We start from the raw sequence: 16,924 nt of genomic DNA, 5'->3' as shown, positions 1-16,924 counted from the left end.
TAAACATACAACCTATAGGCTTCCATGTATATGAAAGAGGTCACATATTATGAAATTCAAATGTCCAACATACGTGTATACATAGTGTATATATCATGAGAGCATGTATTAGGTGAACAAAGACAGTCGTTTATCAAGATCAGAGGATTCTAGAACTTGAGAGGTGAGAGATTTAAGAGGAATCCCAGGGGCAACTTTTGTCCATAGTGGGTAGTCCACATTTGAAACAAGCTGTCAGAGAAAGCTATGGAATATGACTTTCTATAGCCGTGGGCAAATTGGCATAGGGTTGAGAGGATTAGAGAGTAGCTCAAAGACTGATGTGGAAGAAGTGGTTTGGAATTTGAAGGACATTGGCACCAGTATTGGGGAAGGAGGGAACTGTTCCGACGGAACAGACTTTACTTGAACCCGACTGGAACCAGACCACTGGAAAACTGTATAACCAGGGCTGTAGATGGAGCTTTAAACTAAATAGTGGGGGTTGGGGTCAAATAATTGGAAGTGTAAGGGTAGAGTTAAAGGAAAAGAGAGTGCAGGAAATGTTACAGAAGTCTCCAGAATTAACAGGACGGAAAGTATAAGAAGGGATAAAATCGGGACCGGTGTGAGAGGGGAGGAGTCCTTCTAAATGAATGTATATCCCTCAGAATCCTCTCCAGCAAGTTTCCTACCGCAGATATTAGGTTTACTGATAGACAGGTCTATAGTTTTCCACATTATTTACCCTCAAGGTGTCTGAAACAAGTAATTCAGGTTAAAATATAAATTGTAAACCGAATCAACGACGTAGTTGAATTTCACTGGATGTAAAACTTGATATTTTACAAAGGTTTGATGCTGGATAAAAAGTGCAATTTATAAAGGTGTGGGGCTTGCAAGAACATCTGCAGTCACTTGTGTTGTCAAACACAGCTGCTGATCAAATAAGAGATTTGCTTTGGAAACTGACAAAGCAAACTCTTAAGATAGACACAAAATGCTGGATTAACTCAGTAGGGCAGGCAGCTTCTCTGGAGAGAAGGAATGGGTGACGTTTTGGATCAAAACATCCAGACTGAGAGTCAGAAAGCAGGAAACTAGAGATATGAAAGGGTAAGGTGTGAAAACAACAGATCAAAGCAGACGATGTTCAAGGAAATGTAGAATGATTCATTGTCGGCTGAGGGGAAGGTGACGAGGCATACAAACAGTAAAATTAATCAAGACAGTGAAACTAGTCAGAAAACTAGGGCAGGGAAGGAACGGAAAGAGAGGGAAAGGAAGGGTTACTGTCAGTTAGAGAAATCAATATTGATACCGTTGGGTTGTAAACTGCATAATGCCTCTCCAGGAACCAGTAGTGGTGGTACTATCATTTCTGGTGGGAGAAAAACATCCTACAGGAACACATTTCCACTTATAACATGTAATTCAATGAGAAATAGTCTTGCTTTATGTAAAATTGAAAGACAGTAATCCCTCATTATAACGGATCATAAGGGGGGGGATGACGTCTGTTATTGCCGAGTCCATTATAACCGTTGTATCATTATAACCGGTTTTTTTAAAGCCCACTGCTGAGGGAGGCAGTGGAGTGCTGGACTCTTAGGTTCGGGAACGGCATGAGTTGGAGGACCATGCCTCCCTTGGGGGCTACGGGTAGGGAACGGGTGCATTGGGGGAACAAACCCAACGGGTCTCTACTTGGTCTAGTATATCAATATATGGTACTTCATGTTAGGAATTTAATCCCACTGGTCAATGGAATTTTTTTTTTAGTTTAGTTTAGTTTAGAGATACAGCAGCTCACCAAGTCCGCACCAACTAGAGATCCCCATACATTAACACTATTCTACACACAATTGGGGCAATTTACACTTATACCAAGCCAAACCTGTACGTCTTTGGAGTGTGGGATGAAACCAAGGATCTCGGAGAAAACCCACATGGTCATAGGGAGAACGTACAAACTCCGTACAGACAGCACCCGTAGTCGGAGTCTCTGGCTCTGCAATCGCTGTAAGCCACACTGTGCCACCCTCAAATGTGGCAACAAATTGAAAAACAACAGAAATAAGATTGTAATGTTCACTGATGCAGCATAAAATGATATAAAATTATTACTTACCTTAGTAATTTTTGGAGTTATCAATGCCACGTACTCAGAAGGCATTTGTTGGCGCAACCTCCCAAATTTATGAAGAAGAGCCTATTTATAGTAAAATAAACGGTTTTAAATTCGTTCTGTTTCTTGCCATTATTTGATGATTTCTAGCCACCATAATTTGATTCTACTCACATTCTAAACGATTAAGTTGAAACAGATACTTCGCTACTAAATTATGTGTAGAAACAGAATTTCACTTTTTTTCTGAAGGCCATCAACTCCAATTTATGCTATTCTTTAATCAGAGATAATGAAGGCACATTAATAGATTTGGAGAGATAATGAAGGCAGTAAAAGCAATTGCCCTATGTCTGTTTAATATGTTAAATGGTCCAGTAAAGCACAAAATGACAGCCCAAATGTGTGTTCACTGGATTGGGTGGGTAGGGAAATACCAACTCCATCAGTTGAGTTAAGTGAGCAGTGAGAGGAGGTGCAGCATAAAAGATTTAAAAAGCAGTCGATAGCATGAGGACGGGTCAGTTTCACTTGAGAGTGAGCAGCTTAGAGGAGGGGCAGCCTTGGAGATGTAAAGAGTAGGCCTTAGTGTGCTGGAATGACTGCTCCTCGAGGTGTACAAAACAGAGTCAAGCACTAGTGGTGCGGCCATTTGGAAGTGGCCATTTTAAGAGAGGAAGTTTGTTCAGGTGAAATACTGTATTTGAGGGTAAGTGTTGAGGCTTTGGCTTGAGAGGCTAGTTTTGTTTTAGGGTAGTCATTTTTCTTTGGCTCGGCAGGCTAAGTGCTTTGTTTGAGGATAAGTTTTGAGACTTTGGCTTGACAGGCTAAGTGCTTTGTTTGAGGATAAGAAGGTTTTGGTTCGAGGGTCTTGTGCTGTTTGAGGGTAAATATTGTGTCTTTTTCTCGAGGGGCTAGGTACTGTGTTTGAGCTTTGAGTGGATAATGGCTTTTAATTCAGATAAATGTGAGATGTTGCATTTTGGGAAATAAAACCATGGCAGAAACTTCAGTAAATGGTAGAGCCCTGTAGCGGTGAGAGGTTTAGCAGTACAAGCATATAGTTCCCTGTGAAGTGACATAGCAGGTAGATTGGGTGATGAGGATGGCTACAGGGGGAAGTAGGGCAGCTTGGCACTTTATTCCTCGGAGTGCAAGAAGGCTGGTGGGTGAACATATGGAAGTGTGTAAAAGCATGAGGTGAATACAGAGAAAGGTTTCCCAGGAGAGGAAAATCAAGAACGAGAGGGCATAAATTTAAGAGGTGGTGGAAAAGATTTAATCGGAACCCGGGGACTAACATTTTCACACAGAGGGTGCTGCGTATTAAACAAGCTGCAAGATGAAATAATTGTGGCAGGTACAATAACAACATATAAAAGAGCTTTGGACAGGTACATTGATACCAAAGACTTAGAGGCATACTAGACCAAGTGGGACCCGTTGGGCCCCGCTCCCCCAATGCATTATTCCAACAAACTGTGCAGTGTGGCTGACGGGTTCCCCTTGTGACGCTAGAGATCCCCGTTGCAACACGAGTCACGGCAACCCTCCCCCAACTGCGCAGGAGCGGCCGGCAAGTGGGAACGCGGCTGCGACGTTTTTAAAGTTCAAAATGGCAATAACCCACCTCACATCCCCCACTGCCCTCTTCTCCATCTATTCCCCACTCTCTACCTCCCCCACTACCTCCTCTTTTTCCCCACTCTCCCCCCTCCTCCCCCACTATCCCTCCTCCTCCCACACTCTCCCTCCTCACCTCCCCCAATTTCCCCATCCTCCCCTACTCCCCTCTGCCTCAATCCCTCCACCTTCCCAGGATCTTGATGTAAAGCACCGGCAGCCCCATTTTCCCCACCATGTCGACGATTCATTAGGCTGTGGGGGGGGGTCGATCGGCGATGAAGTTGTATTTGTAGCAATGTTACAAAATTTTGAGATTTTAAAAATCAAGTCTGCAATTTATCCCATCAGATAAAGCATAAAAAGACGTTTAATTTGACACCTAATTCACTTTCATATTTTCAGTATTAAAAAAGTTATGGCTATTTTCATACTCGGAAATTAGCATTTTGTTCCTTTTTGGTTTTCCATAGACTTAACACAAAAGCTGTGATCGAGGACAGTCAAAAGCCCATAACTTTCTTAAAAATCAAGAGAACTGAATGAAATGTTCAGTTATTGTAGATTGAAGCATTCTGAAACAAATATAAAACATCTTATTTGAATGACCTGAAATTAAAGCATATAATTAGTTAATTACCTAATTGTAGTTCATTACAAAATTGACCGTTGTGACGGAAATAGTAATAAACACCCAGACTGCCTTGAAAATTCAAAAATGTGATATTCTCAAGATCAGAACTTTAATATTATTGTATTATATGCTGTAAATCCATAACAGATAGGTAAATAAATGACAATTTCTAGCAATAGACCAAGTAATGGAGAAGATCAGTTGCTAGCTGATACATTAGCATATCATAATCAGTAGCATCATCATACTCCTCAGATTGTAACCAATAAACAACTCTGTACACCTTGTTTTTCCTCAATTTTCAATTTTGGCATTGTAAATGAAAAGGTTTTGCTCTTCAAACCACACATGACATGCCTTTCTGCCCACTACTTTCCCATTAACAATGTCCTGTAGATTTTCATTTCTTAAGAAAAGGATAATTTTTTAAAATAGCCTAAGAATCCAAATAATAAACTAATCCCATTCACACAAGAATTCACAATATAACATGATTTTTAAATCTCACTGTCATGAATTTATATCCCAGATGGAAGGAATTTAATGTTAAATTCCCATAAATTAATCTAGAAACATCCACCCAAAATATAATCAAATTATTGTTTTTTGCACAATACATGTGACTCAAACTGTTGTGAATATTTAGTTTAAAAATAATGATCATGGAGAGAGAGAATAAGACAAAATATAGACAATTTAGACGGCTTATCTAAAAAAAAAAAGTGCATTTTAATCATCTTGCTTCTGGAACGCGATCGATTGGAATGTTGCATTTGCGGTGAATTTGAACCCCATATTGGCAGGAAAAACACTGCTGGTTCGTATGGGGCCCAAATCACATTTTCGCTTATAGAGGATTGATTAAAGCCATCCCAAGAAGCAAGTTTATATGTAAAATACACGACCTACACCGTGTTTTGTCCCGTACTTGAGATCCGTAACGTTGTAGGCGTTGACGGCGTTAGATGTCGCTTTTTATTTTTATATAATCATGAAATAGTCTCGCGATAAAAAAAAAAATCGGGTATGGAAGTCAGAACAATTTTTCTGCATCAGCTAGCAGCCCGAGGAAATCCGAGGACAGGCGGTAGAAAACTGGATTTTAATTCCGCCCCCCCACCCCCTCAAAGGCACCAAAGTCGTGCACACGGCCAGTGGCAGAACTGCAGCGGCGCTGAAGGTAGGTTTTGAACATCGCTAGTATTTGAGGCGGGGGCTGTCGGGGGGATGAGCCGAGCGGCACGGAGCCGGGGTAGGGGGAGGGAGAGGCCGCAGCTGCTCCAACCCCATCCTTGCCCTCGGTCCCGCTTCTATCCTTGCCTCCCGGCAGGCCCGGAACAGCATATCCAGCCTCAGCTTCAGCGCCCGGGTCGCCGGCGCAGCCTCTCCCCGCCCCCAGACCCCGCACCAGCTCCAACTTCAGGCCAGTGCCCGGGGGGGGAGGGGCAGAATTGAAGTTAAAGTGAGTGAGGTGAAGAGGGGACCCGTCGAGGTATTTGTAAAATGGAAGGACACTTACCCGTGGAGCCGTTGTGTCGCAATTGAGAGGCGAGGCAAGGACAAGCGAAAGGAAAAAAAGATGGCTGTCTGAAATTCTGTAAAGGCTACTGTGGGTAGGACCCCTTTGTGATGCCAGTCAATGAGATCCTATTGTGATGTCATATGCTGCTAATGGCAGTGGGGGCACTGTTTTAATTTTTTTTAAGTTTAAATGTCAATAACTTGTAAAATATACTATTAATCTGAACAAAACTTGATAAAGCACACACCAGGACAATGGTGAGTAAGGTGGGCCAAAGAAATGTTGCATTACCATGTACCATTTTGGCGTAATTGAGGACATCACAGACACACAGAATCACAGACAGAATCACACACATAATAACAAACAAGATGAAAGTTTTAGTAATATATAGATGGGCCAAACAAAGGCAAATGGGGTTGGCTTAGATGAGGCATCTTGATCGGCATGGATGAGTTGTGGCAAAGTGCCTGTTTCCCTGCTGTATGATTCCATGACTATAACTGCTCTAAAAGCAACAGCACTGAAGAGCACCTATTCAAAGAAAATCATTAGGCTGAAATGTTCTTGCTTCAACTTGACAAATAAGCAATGTGATAGGTGCCTTTGTGTTAACAGGAAGACTAGGAAAACTATTACCAACCTAGTGTACCCAAACTATAGCCTCTACTGGCAGTATTGGAAGTTAGATCATTTCATGCAGAAACATTAGAAATAGAAGCAGGAGTAGGCTATATGACTCAGAGAGCCTGCTCCACCTGTAATCACATTTATAGCTAATCATCGACCACAGCATTATTTTCAAACACAATCCCCACTTCCATTGATTCCTTAAATATCCAGCAATCTATAATCTTTATTTTTAATAAATGTAACAACTGAACCTCCCCATCCCTCCAAGACAGAGAATTCCTAAGTGACATAACCCTCTGTATGAAGTCATTCTTCCTCAATTCAGGTCTAAACAACCTGCCTCTTATTCTCAAACATTACCACAAGGCATAATAATCATTTGTGCATGTAGCTTTAAGAATTTTGTAAGTTTCAATTAAATCGTCTTGCATCTGTCAAAAATGTAGGAAATATTGTCCCATTCTATTCAATCTCTTTTCATAGGGCAAGCCCAAAGATCCTATAAGATCACTAAGCCTAAGACCACTGGAACTGCTGTGCTTTCTTGATGGCAAGTACATCGCCAAAAATATACTCAATTCACCAGTTGCTACGTTACCAACAGCAATAACTTCCTAACATGCATAATCAAAAATTCCCTAATATAGGCCAATTTGTCAGCTGTGTTACTTATCACCTGCAAAGAGTCATAGAGTTAACATGCCCTCTACCCAACATGTCCATGCTGACCAGTGCTTTCCTGAACTAGTGCTATTTGTCTGCATTTGGCCCATATATTTCTAAACCTTTCCTGTCCATAATCCATAAATAAATGTCCTAATGATTTAAAATGTTGTAACTATATTTGCGTCTGATACTTCACTGGCAGCTCATTCCATTTACCAAACACCCTCTATGTGAAAAACCTGCCCCTTATGTCCCCTTTAAATCTATCCCCTCTTGCCATAAAACGATGCCCTCTAGCTTTAGCCTCCCCTACCCTGGGGAAAAAGTAACTATGATGCCCGTAAAGATTTTATAGAACTGTTTAAGGTCACTTTTCAGTCTCCATTGCTCCAGAGAAAACAGTCTCAGCCTATACAGTTTCTCCTTACAACTCAAGTCCTCTTGTCCTGGCAACATCTTGTGAATTTTTCTTGAAAATCCGTTCTACGATTGCGCTCCCGTTTCTGCTGGATTTAAGTTAAACGCGACTAAAAACGCCTTTAACGCCTTCAACATCACGGATCGCAAGTGCAGGACAAACAACGTATGTCGTCTATTTAAGATATTTTCTTGTTTTTTGTTGTGGCTTCATTTTAATCTGCTGATGTGAAAAATGTTGAGTGGTGGTGGCAGCCTTGCCTGCAGTTGTTCGTTCTTCACCCTTTTTTTAATTTTCAGTTTGTTAAAAAGTTTTGTTCTGGAGGCCTTGTAGTCTTTTAAGTATTTTTATGTGGGGGGTGGGGGTGGGGGGGAAACCATTTTTCCCAGTCCCTACCTGGGCTAGGATGCGTCCTTCCTCCGAGCCACATCTTCGCCCCCTCCTCGTGGCCTACCATTCGGATTGGCGCAGTCTTTTCTGCCGGGACCGGCCAGGGCTTCGAGCTGCAGCTTCAGCACTGAGGTACCATCGCGGAGCAGGGCGATGCCTTACCCAGGTCGCTGTGTGGAGTGCTGACTTTAACATCGTGGAGCTGTGATTGCGGATATTCCAGCCGCGGGCGGCGCTGACTTTAAACACCGTGGAGTCTGGGATCTCTCGCCGAGTTCGTCAGTGTTGGAACTCTGTCCAGCACGGCCTGTGGACTTAGGGAGCCGTGGTCTCTGGTAGCAAGCGGCCGTTTCGGAACTCCAAGCCGCTGAGAGCGTTCTTTCGATGCCGGAGTTCCATCATCCGGCAAGAGGGCCTGAAACATCTGGCGGCGACTGCGGAAGCCTCAATAGGCCCCGACCATGGATGAACATGGAAGTGGACTGAACTTTGGTGCCTTCCCTCACAGTGGGAAACGTTGATCCCGCTGTGGGGGGATGTTTTTTTATGTTTTATGTTAAATTCTATAATGTTGTGTTTATTTTATTTGTGTGCTGCAATGGCAACTTAATTTTCATTACACCAATTGGTGTATGTGACAATAAATGTCCTTTGTCCTTCGTCCTTTGTTATTTAGGCCCCGATACGAATCGGCCTTGTCTTGCCTGCCGATATCAGGGCTTAAATCATGGCAGCGGCCACATTCCAATCGATAACAATCCAGAAACATCCACTCTCAAGATAATCAAATTCATTATTTTTTTGCACAATCATGTCATAAGAACATCTAATTCATCTATATTTTGTGTTATTGTCTATCCATGATCAATATTTTCATACTAAATATCCACTACAGTTTTAGTCAGATGTATTGTGCAAAAAATAAATTCATGACAAAGTGACATTAAAAATCATGTTCTATTGTGAATTTTTGTGTGAATGGGATCAGTTTGTTATTTGTTATTTGGATAAATGGCTATTTAAAAATGTTAGCCTTTTCCTAACTTGTAAAATATACCATCAATCTGAACGAAACTTGTTTCATTTACATCATAGGACAATGGTGAGTACGGTGGGCCAAAAATTGTAGTGCTATTGTGTACCATTTTGGTGAGGTTTCGGGATCTCACGCACACGCACGCATGCATATGTACAAACAAACAAGGTGAGAGTTTTAGTAATATACTAGACCAAGTGGGATCCGTTAGGCCCCATTCCCCCAACGCAATATTCCACCAAACTGCGCAGTGTGGCTATGGGTTCCAGTTGTGACTCGAGATCCCCATTGTGTGCGAGTCACGGCAACCCTCCCCAACAGCGCCTCGCCATCCCTCTTCCTACCCCAATCCTCCTCCATTACCCCTCATCCCCCAGCACTCCCTCCCTCACCATTTTGGTGGCAAAAACAGGAAAGCAGACTATTATCTAAATGGTGGCCGACTAGGAAAAGGGGAGATGCAGCGAGACCTGGGTGTCATGGTACACCAGTCATTGAAAGTAGGCATGCAGGTGCAGCAGGTAGTGAAGAAAGCGAATGGTATGTTAGCTTTCATAGCAAAAGGATTTGAGTATAGGAGCAGGGAGGTTCTACTGCAGTTGTACAGGGTCTTGGTGAGACCACACCTGGAGTATTGCGTACAGTTTTGGTCTCCAAATCTGAGGAAGGACATTATTGCCATAGAGGGAGTGCAGAGAAGGTTCACCAGACTGATTCCTGGGATGTCAGGACTGTCTTATGAAGAAAGACTGGATAGACTTGGTTTATACTCTCTAGAATTTAGGAGATTGAGAGGGGATCTTATAGAAACGTATAAAATTCTTAAGGGGTTGGACAGGCTAGATGCAGGAAGATTGCTCCCGATGTTGGGGAAGTCCAGGACAAGGGGTCACAGCTTAAGGATAAGGGGGAAATCCTTTAAAACCGAGATGAGAAGAACTTTTTTTGACACAGAGAGTGGTGAATCTCTGGAACTCCCTGCCACAGAGGGTAGTCGAGGCCAGTTCATTGGCTATATTTAAGAGGGAGTTAGATGTGGCCCTTGTGGCTAAGGGGATCAGAGGGTATGGAGAGAAGGCAGGTACGGGATAATGAGTTGGATGATCAGCCATGATCATATTGAATGGCGGTGCAGGCTCGAAGGGCCGAATGGCCTCCTCCTGCACCTAATTTCTATGTTTCTATGTTTCCTCTTCACCCTCCCTCTTCTTTCCCCTCCCCCACTCCCTCCCTCACCTTTCCCTCCCTCACCTTTCTCTCCCTCTCTTTTCCCTACCGTCATTCCCTCCCTCCCTCCATAACCCCTCTCCCCTCCCTACCCCCTCCTCTCCCACTCCTCACCTCCCCTACCCCCACACCCACAATGAAAATCGTGATTTTTTTAAATGAAATCTCCCCCCTATCCCACTACCCCACAATGACAATCAACATTTTTTTTTTAAACTGAGGTTTGTTTGTAGCGATTTTTTATGTAAATGGCTACCTCCCCCCTAACCCGCCCCCACAATGAAAATCCCGATTTTTTTAGAACTGAGTTTTTTTTCACAATTTTTAATGTAAATGGAAACCTCCCCCCTATCCCACCCCCTCACAACAAAAATCACAATGTTTTTTGGAAATGAAACCTCCCCCTATCCCACTCCCCCACAATGAAAATCGCGATGTTTTGTTTGAAATGAAACCTCCCCCCTATCCCACAATAAAAACCACGTTTTTTTTAAAAACAGAGTTTTTTAAAATGTAAATGAAATTGGAGATGCCATTGTGAAGTCATTGTGAGGTAGAACGCTGCTGATGGGCAGGGCGGGTGGAAAAGCTTTTTAAAGTGGTTTTTGTAAAGTTTAAAATGTCAATAACTTGTAAAATATACCATCAATGTGAACAAAATTTGTTTCATTGACATCACAGGACAATGGTGACAATGGCCAAAAATTGCAGCGCTATCGTGTCGTGTTTTTGCACAAATATAGGTTACAGACAAATATATAAACAAACAAACAAGATGATAGTTTTTGGGTGGGTGGGTGGATGGATGGATGGATGGATGGATGGATGGATGGATGGATGGATGGATGGATGGAGATAGATACTCTCTACTCCAGGCAGCATTTTGGTAAACCTTTAATGCACCCTCTCCAAATTCTGAATGAGGCAACCAGAACTACACACAAAACTCCCAAGTGCAGTCTCACCAACGTCCTACAAAGCTGCAACATGGCTTCCTGACTTTATACTCATATCAAACACCTTTTTAACTACTCTATCGACCTTGTATTGCCACTTTCAGGGAACTATGGCCTTAGATCCCAAGAGCCTTCTGTAAATCAAAGCTGCTAAGAGTCTTGCCATTAACAACATATTTCCCCCTTCTTTTCTACCTACCAAAGAGCAACACTCCATCAGCCATTTCTCCACCCATTTACGTAGGTGATTTATATCCCGCTGTATACTTGGACTGCCCAACCCTCATCAAAGCTCCTTTGTCACTTCCTCTAAACATCAAGTTCCTAAGACATGCTGACTGTCCATAATTAACCCTTACTCTTCAAAATGAGAGTAAATCCTAACCCAAAGGATCCTCTCTAATAGCTTCTCTACCTCTGACGTGAAGCTCACAGATATATAATTTCCTGGATTATCCCTTCTTCAACACAGGAACAACATTGTCTACATCAAGGGTTGACCAACCTGGGGTAAATTTATCCCCGGGCGTAAATTTTGCCTACCCAGGGGGTAAATTTGTTGATACTGGATTTGTACATATTTTTTCTCATTGACTGACTGTGTTTGGTTCTGTTCATCATTAGTTGTTCATAAATAAGTGAAATAACATTGTTATGTGCTATTAAAGTTGCCGGGGTAAACGGGACGAAAAAGGTTGGGAACCCCTGGCCTACATCCTCTGACTAAGCATAAAATCTCTAAATTATCCTTGTGTTCCTGACGTCTCCTAGTTATAATCTGTTTTTAATATGTATAAAATGCCTTGGGATTCTCTTTACTCCCACTTTCCAATGACATTTTATGGCCCCTTCTGACCCTCAAAATTCCTTGCTTGAGTCTTCCCTGCCTTCTCTATGTTCTTCAAAGATCCTGTCCAATTTCATCTTCCTAAATCTTAAACAAGTTTCCTTTTTGACCAAATTTACAATTTCTCTCACCATGCAAGGTTCCCTTACCTTGCCATTCTAGTCCCTCATTATTACTGAAACATGCTGTTCTGAATTCTGAACAGCTGGTCATAGAGTCATACAGCATGGAAACAGGCTCAACGGCCCACTTGCCCACACCAACCAACATATCATAGAAACATAGAAAATAGGTGCCATTCAATATGATCATGGCTGATCATCAAAAATCAGTAACCCGTTTGTTAAGTATGTGATAATTAGCATATGTAATTAGCATATGTGATGAGTGTCTTGTCATATGTTGTGCAAGTACGCATGTGGAGAGACTCAAGGTGGCGTCCTGTAGTAAAGAAGCTTGTAAGATTACTCCCGTGTCCGAGCCTTTATTCAAGTGTGCTAAGCATCCCGAATACATAACAATTGGCGACGAGGATAAAAAAACGAAGATAAGAACAAGGCCAGCAAGAAGAATCAAAAACAAAGTTAAAAAAAAAAAGAAGTGTATTTGGAAACAAAGTAGAATAGCACGAAGCCTAAAGATTTGGCGCCAAATGGTTTTGAATTGGCGTCAAAAGGAAAAAAAAAAGAAAAGAAAAAAGGTAGGAACGGGAAGCAATATCTCAGGGAAGAGCAAAGGAAAACAAGCAGGGCAGTTAAACGTCCGTCGTTTGAACCTCAAACGTCGCATGAGGGCTCGTGCCGTGAAGCCAACGGCAAGCCCCAGTAGCAGCCACAGACGTCGGGTGAGGGCCTTGTACCGTGTAGGCCACGGACAGGTCCAGAGAGCCACCGACAGAGGCTGAGTCTTCAGCCCAACCGGGAACAGTCAGCCCGGTGGGGGAAGAAAGTAAAGAAGTCCCGGTCGGGATCAGAGTCAGCCCGACCGTGAGCAGAAAAGCGGACAGGCCCGCGGAGAAGCGGAGAGAAGCCAAGAGCCGTGAAAGCCTGGTCGCAGGAGACGGCCGAGAGCGGGGAAAGCCCGGACGTGAAAGGAAGTCCGGCCCCGAGCGAAGAGTGGGTCCGCGCGAGAAAAGCGGGACACAGCACTCAAACACTGCAGCCCGGTCGGGAGCAGTGTCAGCCCAGTCGGGGGAGTGAAGCAGAGAAAGCCCGGTCGCGGAAGACGGCCGAGAGGGGAGAAAGCCTACCACAAGTGAGGCACAGTCCCGACGCTTGGAGCAGCGGGGACCAGCAGCAGAAAAGCAGCGACTTACCTTCACCTTCCGCAGGGTGACCACGGGAGCCAGCGACGAGCCGTGCAGCGGGCCCAGTAGCAGCCGGGAGGGCTGTGGAGACAGCGGGCAGGCAAGTCGGCGGAGCAGTGGTGGAGAGGAAGGTCAGCAAGCAAAGCAGCAACAGCCAGCCTGAAAGGCCAGCCGGTGGAGTCAGCAAGAGCCAGCAAAGGCAACAGCAACGGCTGAGCCAACAGCAGCATCGGAGGTCCGGAGTGGCCAGCGGTGTAGAAGTGACAGTGAAGCCCCAGGGCGGAAGCCAGCAAAAGCAGCAGTGGAAGTCGAAATGCACCAGAGTCCACAGGCCGCAAGCTGGAGCAGTGAAAGCCTTCATAACAAAAGTCCTCTATGAATGTAATGCATTGTCACAGTTCAAGCAGGGCTGTTTGGATTTAATGTATGGGTCACTGTTATCAATAATTTAAGTAAATCTGTGTGCATAGAAGGAATAGGAATAGAAAAGGGCCTCACCAAGGGAACTATAAGATTATACTATATTTTATATGAGATTTTATGTGAGATTTATACTATTATTATAAGATTAAGTAATAGTGTCAGTGAGCTGGATAATCTCTTAGAATGTAAAAGAAATAAGTCCAGTGCAGAGAACACTGTGTGAGAGAACAGAACGTAGTGTACCTGAATAGCAACAGTGTAGCATGGCTACTTCAATTGTAGGAAAGTGGCCCCAGTTAGAATCTGGGTGCAATTTTGAGAAATGGACTGAAGTCTTGGAGGCTTCGTTCATTTCTAATGATATCACTTTAGGGGAGAAGAAGAGAGCATGGTTCATATTAGGCATAGGAAGAGAGGGTTATCATACCTTACGTACGTTACTGCTGCCAGCAAAGCTCACAGAGAATGCGTACGAGGAGTGTAAGGAGGTATTAATGGCTAATTTCTCGCCAAAACCTCCAAGGGCATCCAGAGGCAAGGAGCCTGAACTAAAGAGGGCAGGGAGTCCCTCAGTGGACAAAGGTCAAGTGCAAAAGGACACGGGTCGAGTGCAAAGGAACCAAGGTCAAGTGCAAAGGGACACAAGTCAAGTGCAAAGGGACACAAGTCAAGTGCAAAGGGACTAAAGTCGAGTGCAAAGGGACCAAAGTCAAGTGCAAAGGGAAAAGGCCAAAGGTAAAAGGCAAAGGAAAAGGAGTCAAAGGCAAAGGAAAATTGCCATTCAAAGGGCAACTCTAGTTATTCAAGCTGCATTTAGGGGTATGAAGGTACGGAGAGAGAACCGGAACAAACAGAAAGCAGCAACGGTAATACAAGCAGCATTTAGAATGCATAGAGTATACCGTCAATACAAGGCAATGAGATTAGCAGCTATAATAGTGCAAACCCATTATAGGGCACACCTTCAAATGGTAAGTGATCGCAAAACTTACATGAAGGTACGCAGCAGTGTCGTACTGCTTCAGGCAGCCTACCGAGGAATGCTTGTTCGAAAGCAACTGCGGTGCATGCATAAATCTGCCAAGGTCATACAGACTTATTATCAGGTGCATAAACAGCGTCAGTATTTTAAGAAACTACGCTGGTCTGCCATTGCGGTACAGCAACGATACCGAGCATGCTAGATAAGAGATGTCCAAGTGAGACAGTATGATAGTTTGAGAAAAGCAGTGATTTGTATTCAGGCCTTATACCGCGGGATCAAAGCCAGAGAATTGGTAGAGAAAATCAAGGCAGCACGCCGTATTAAGTCATTCATAAGAATGTGCATTACAAGAAAGCAGTTCTTGATGCAAAAGGCGGCTGTAGTTACTCTGCAAGCAGCATACCATGGTTACCGATTAAGGGCACGCTACAAAGCTGTGCGTCAAGCAGTCATTTCGATCCAGAGATGGTACAAAGCATGCAAAATAGGGCATTCCCAGTTTGTGCAATATCAATCAATGAGGGATGCAACTATTACCATTCAGACTGCCTACAAGAGTATGATGGTTAGGCAGGGGGTTAAGCAAAAGAGAGCTACTGTAAAAGTGCAGTCAGTACTCCATATGAGTTGGTATCGGAAAGAGTTAAGTGGACAAATAGATAAACAACAGAAAAGGCTTAAACGATACAAAAGGCTTAAACAATATAGGAAAGCCAGTGTTGTATTGCAAAGACAATATAGATCCTACTTCTTGATAAAGAACCAGAAAGGTGACTTAAGAAGACGAGTAGATGAACAACAGAAAAGGCTTGAACGATGCAAGGAAAGGTTGAATAAATGTGTGACAATGGGTAGAAGCTGCTAATAGAAAAGTCTAAAGAAGGGAGGCTGGTCAGTCAAGACAAAAGAACCGATTGCAATTAAGACACTTCCGTATAATCCAGCATGGAGCCTCCTTCACTGAGCATGGAGCCTCCTTCATTGAGCAATGGACAAAGGGTTAGGCATTGCAGAATCTCATGGAACACCAAGAGCAGATAAATAAGCAGAGAAGGGAAACTGAACAGCAGAGGAAGCTGCTAGAAAATGGAAACTTGCAGCCATGGGTCAGATCCCACATACCAAGAGGAAAACAAAACAAATACATGAACCAGAAAATGAGAACTCATAAAGCAAGGGGTAATGTATTTGGTTTAAGTATAATACCATTGTGTAACAGTGTATTATTCAATGATGGGTAGGAAAAGAGCATATACCGTACAGGTGAAATTGACTTAAAAGGGGAGTAGTGCGGTGTATGTAATAGAAATGGTGTTACCGGCCTCCAAGTTAAAGGGGGAGGAGTGTTATGTAGGTAATAGAAATAGTGTTACCTGCCTCCAAGTTAAAGGGGGAGGAGTGTTATGTAGGTAATAGAAATAGTGTTATCTGCCTCCAAGCTAAAGGGGGAGGAGTGTTGAGTATGTAATAGAAGTGGTGTTATCTGTCTCCAAGTTAAAGGGGGAGGAGTGTTAGGTATGTGATAATTAGCATATGTAATTAGCATATGTTGTGCAAGTACGCATGTGGAGAGACTCAAGGTGGCGTCCTGTAGTAAAGAAGCTTGTAAGATTACTCCCGTGTCCGAACCTTTATTCAAGTGTGCTAAGCATCCCGAATACATAACACCGTTCCTGCTTTTTCCCCATATCCCTTGATTCCGTTAGCCCTAAGAGCTAAATCTAACTCTCTCTTGAAAACATCCAATGAATTGGCCTTCATTGCCTCCTGTGGCAGAGAATTCCACAGATTCACAACTCTCTGGGTGAAAAATGTTTTCCTCCTCTCAGTCCTAAATGGCCTACCCTTTATTCTTAAACTGTGACCCCTGTTTCTGGACTCCCCCAACATGCAGAGCATTTTTCCTGCATCTAGCCTCTCCAATCCCTTAAGAATTTTATATGTTTCATCCTTCTCAATTCCAGTGAATACAAGCCCAGTTGACCTATTCTTTCATCATATGTCAGTCCCACCATCCCGGGAATTAACCTGGTGAACCTACGCTACACTCCCTCAATAGCAAGAATGTCCTTCCTCAAATTAGGAGACCAAAACTGCACATGATACTCCAGCTGTGATCTCACCAGGGCCCTGTATAACTGTAGTAGGACC

General features: G+C 43.3%; 1 protein-coding gene across 1 annotated transcript in view; it reads right to left on the bottom strand.

The window, feature by feature from the left end:
• Nucleotides 1-16,924, bottom strand: part of LOC116973727 (dynein heavy chain 8, axonemal-like) — a 622,328-nt gene that overhangs the window by 434,954 nt on the left and 170,450 nt on the right. Inside the window, 1 exon segment of the mRNA XM_033022036.1 lies at nucleotides 2,111-2,191. Within this exon segment, the coding sequence (XP_032877927.1) occupies nucleotides 2,111-2,191 (81 nt within the window).

Source organism: Amblyraja radiata, chromosome 5 (assembly GCF_010909765.2).
Source record: "Amblyraja radiata isolate CabotCenter1 chromosome 5, sAmbRad1.1.pri, whole genome shotgun sequence".
NCBI lineage: Eukaryota > Metazoa > Chordata > Chondrichthyes > Rajiformes > Rajidae > Amblyraja > Amblyraja radiata.
This window is presented reverse-complemented; position numbering and strand designations above follow the sequence as displayed.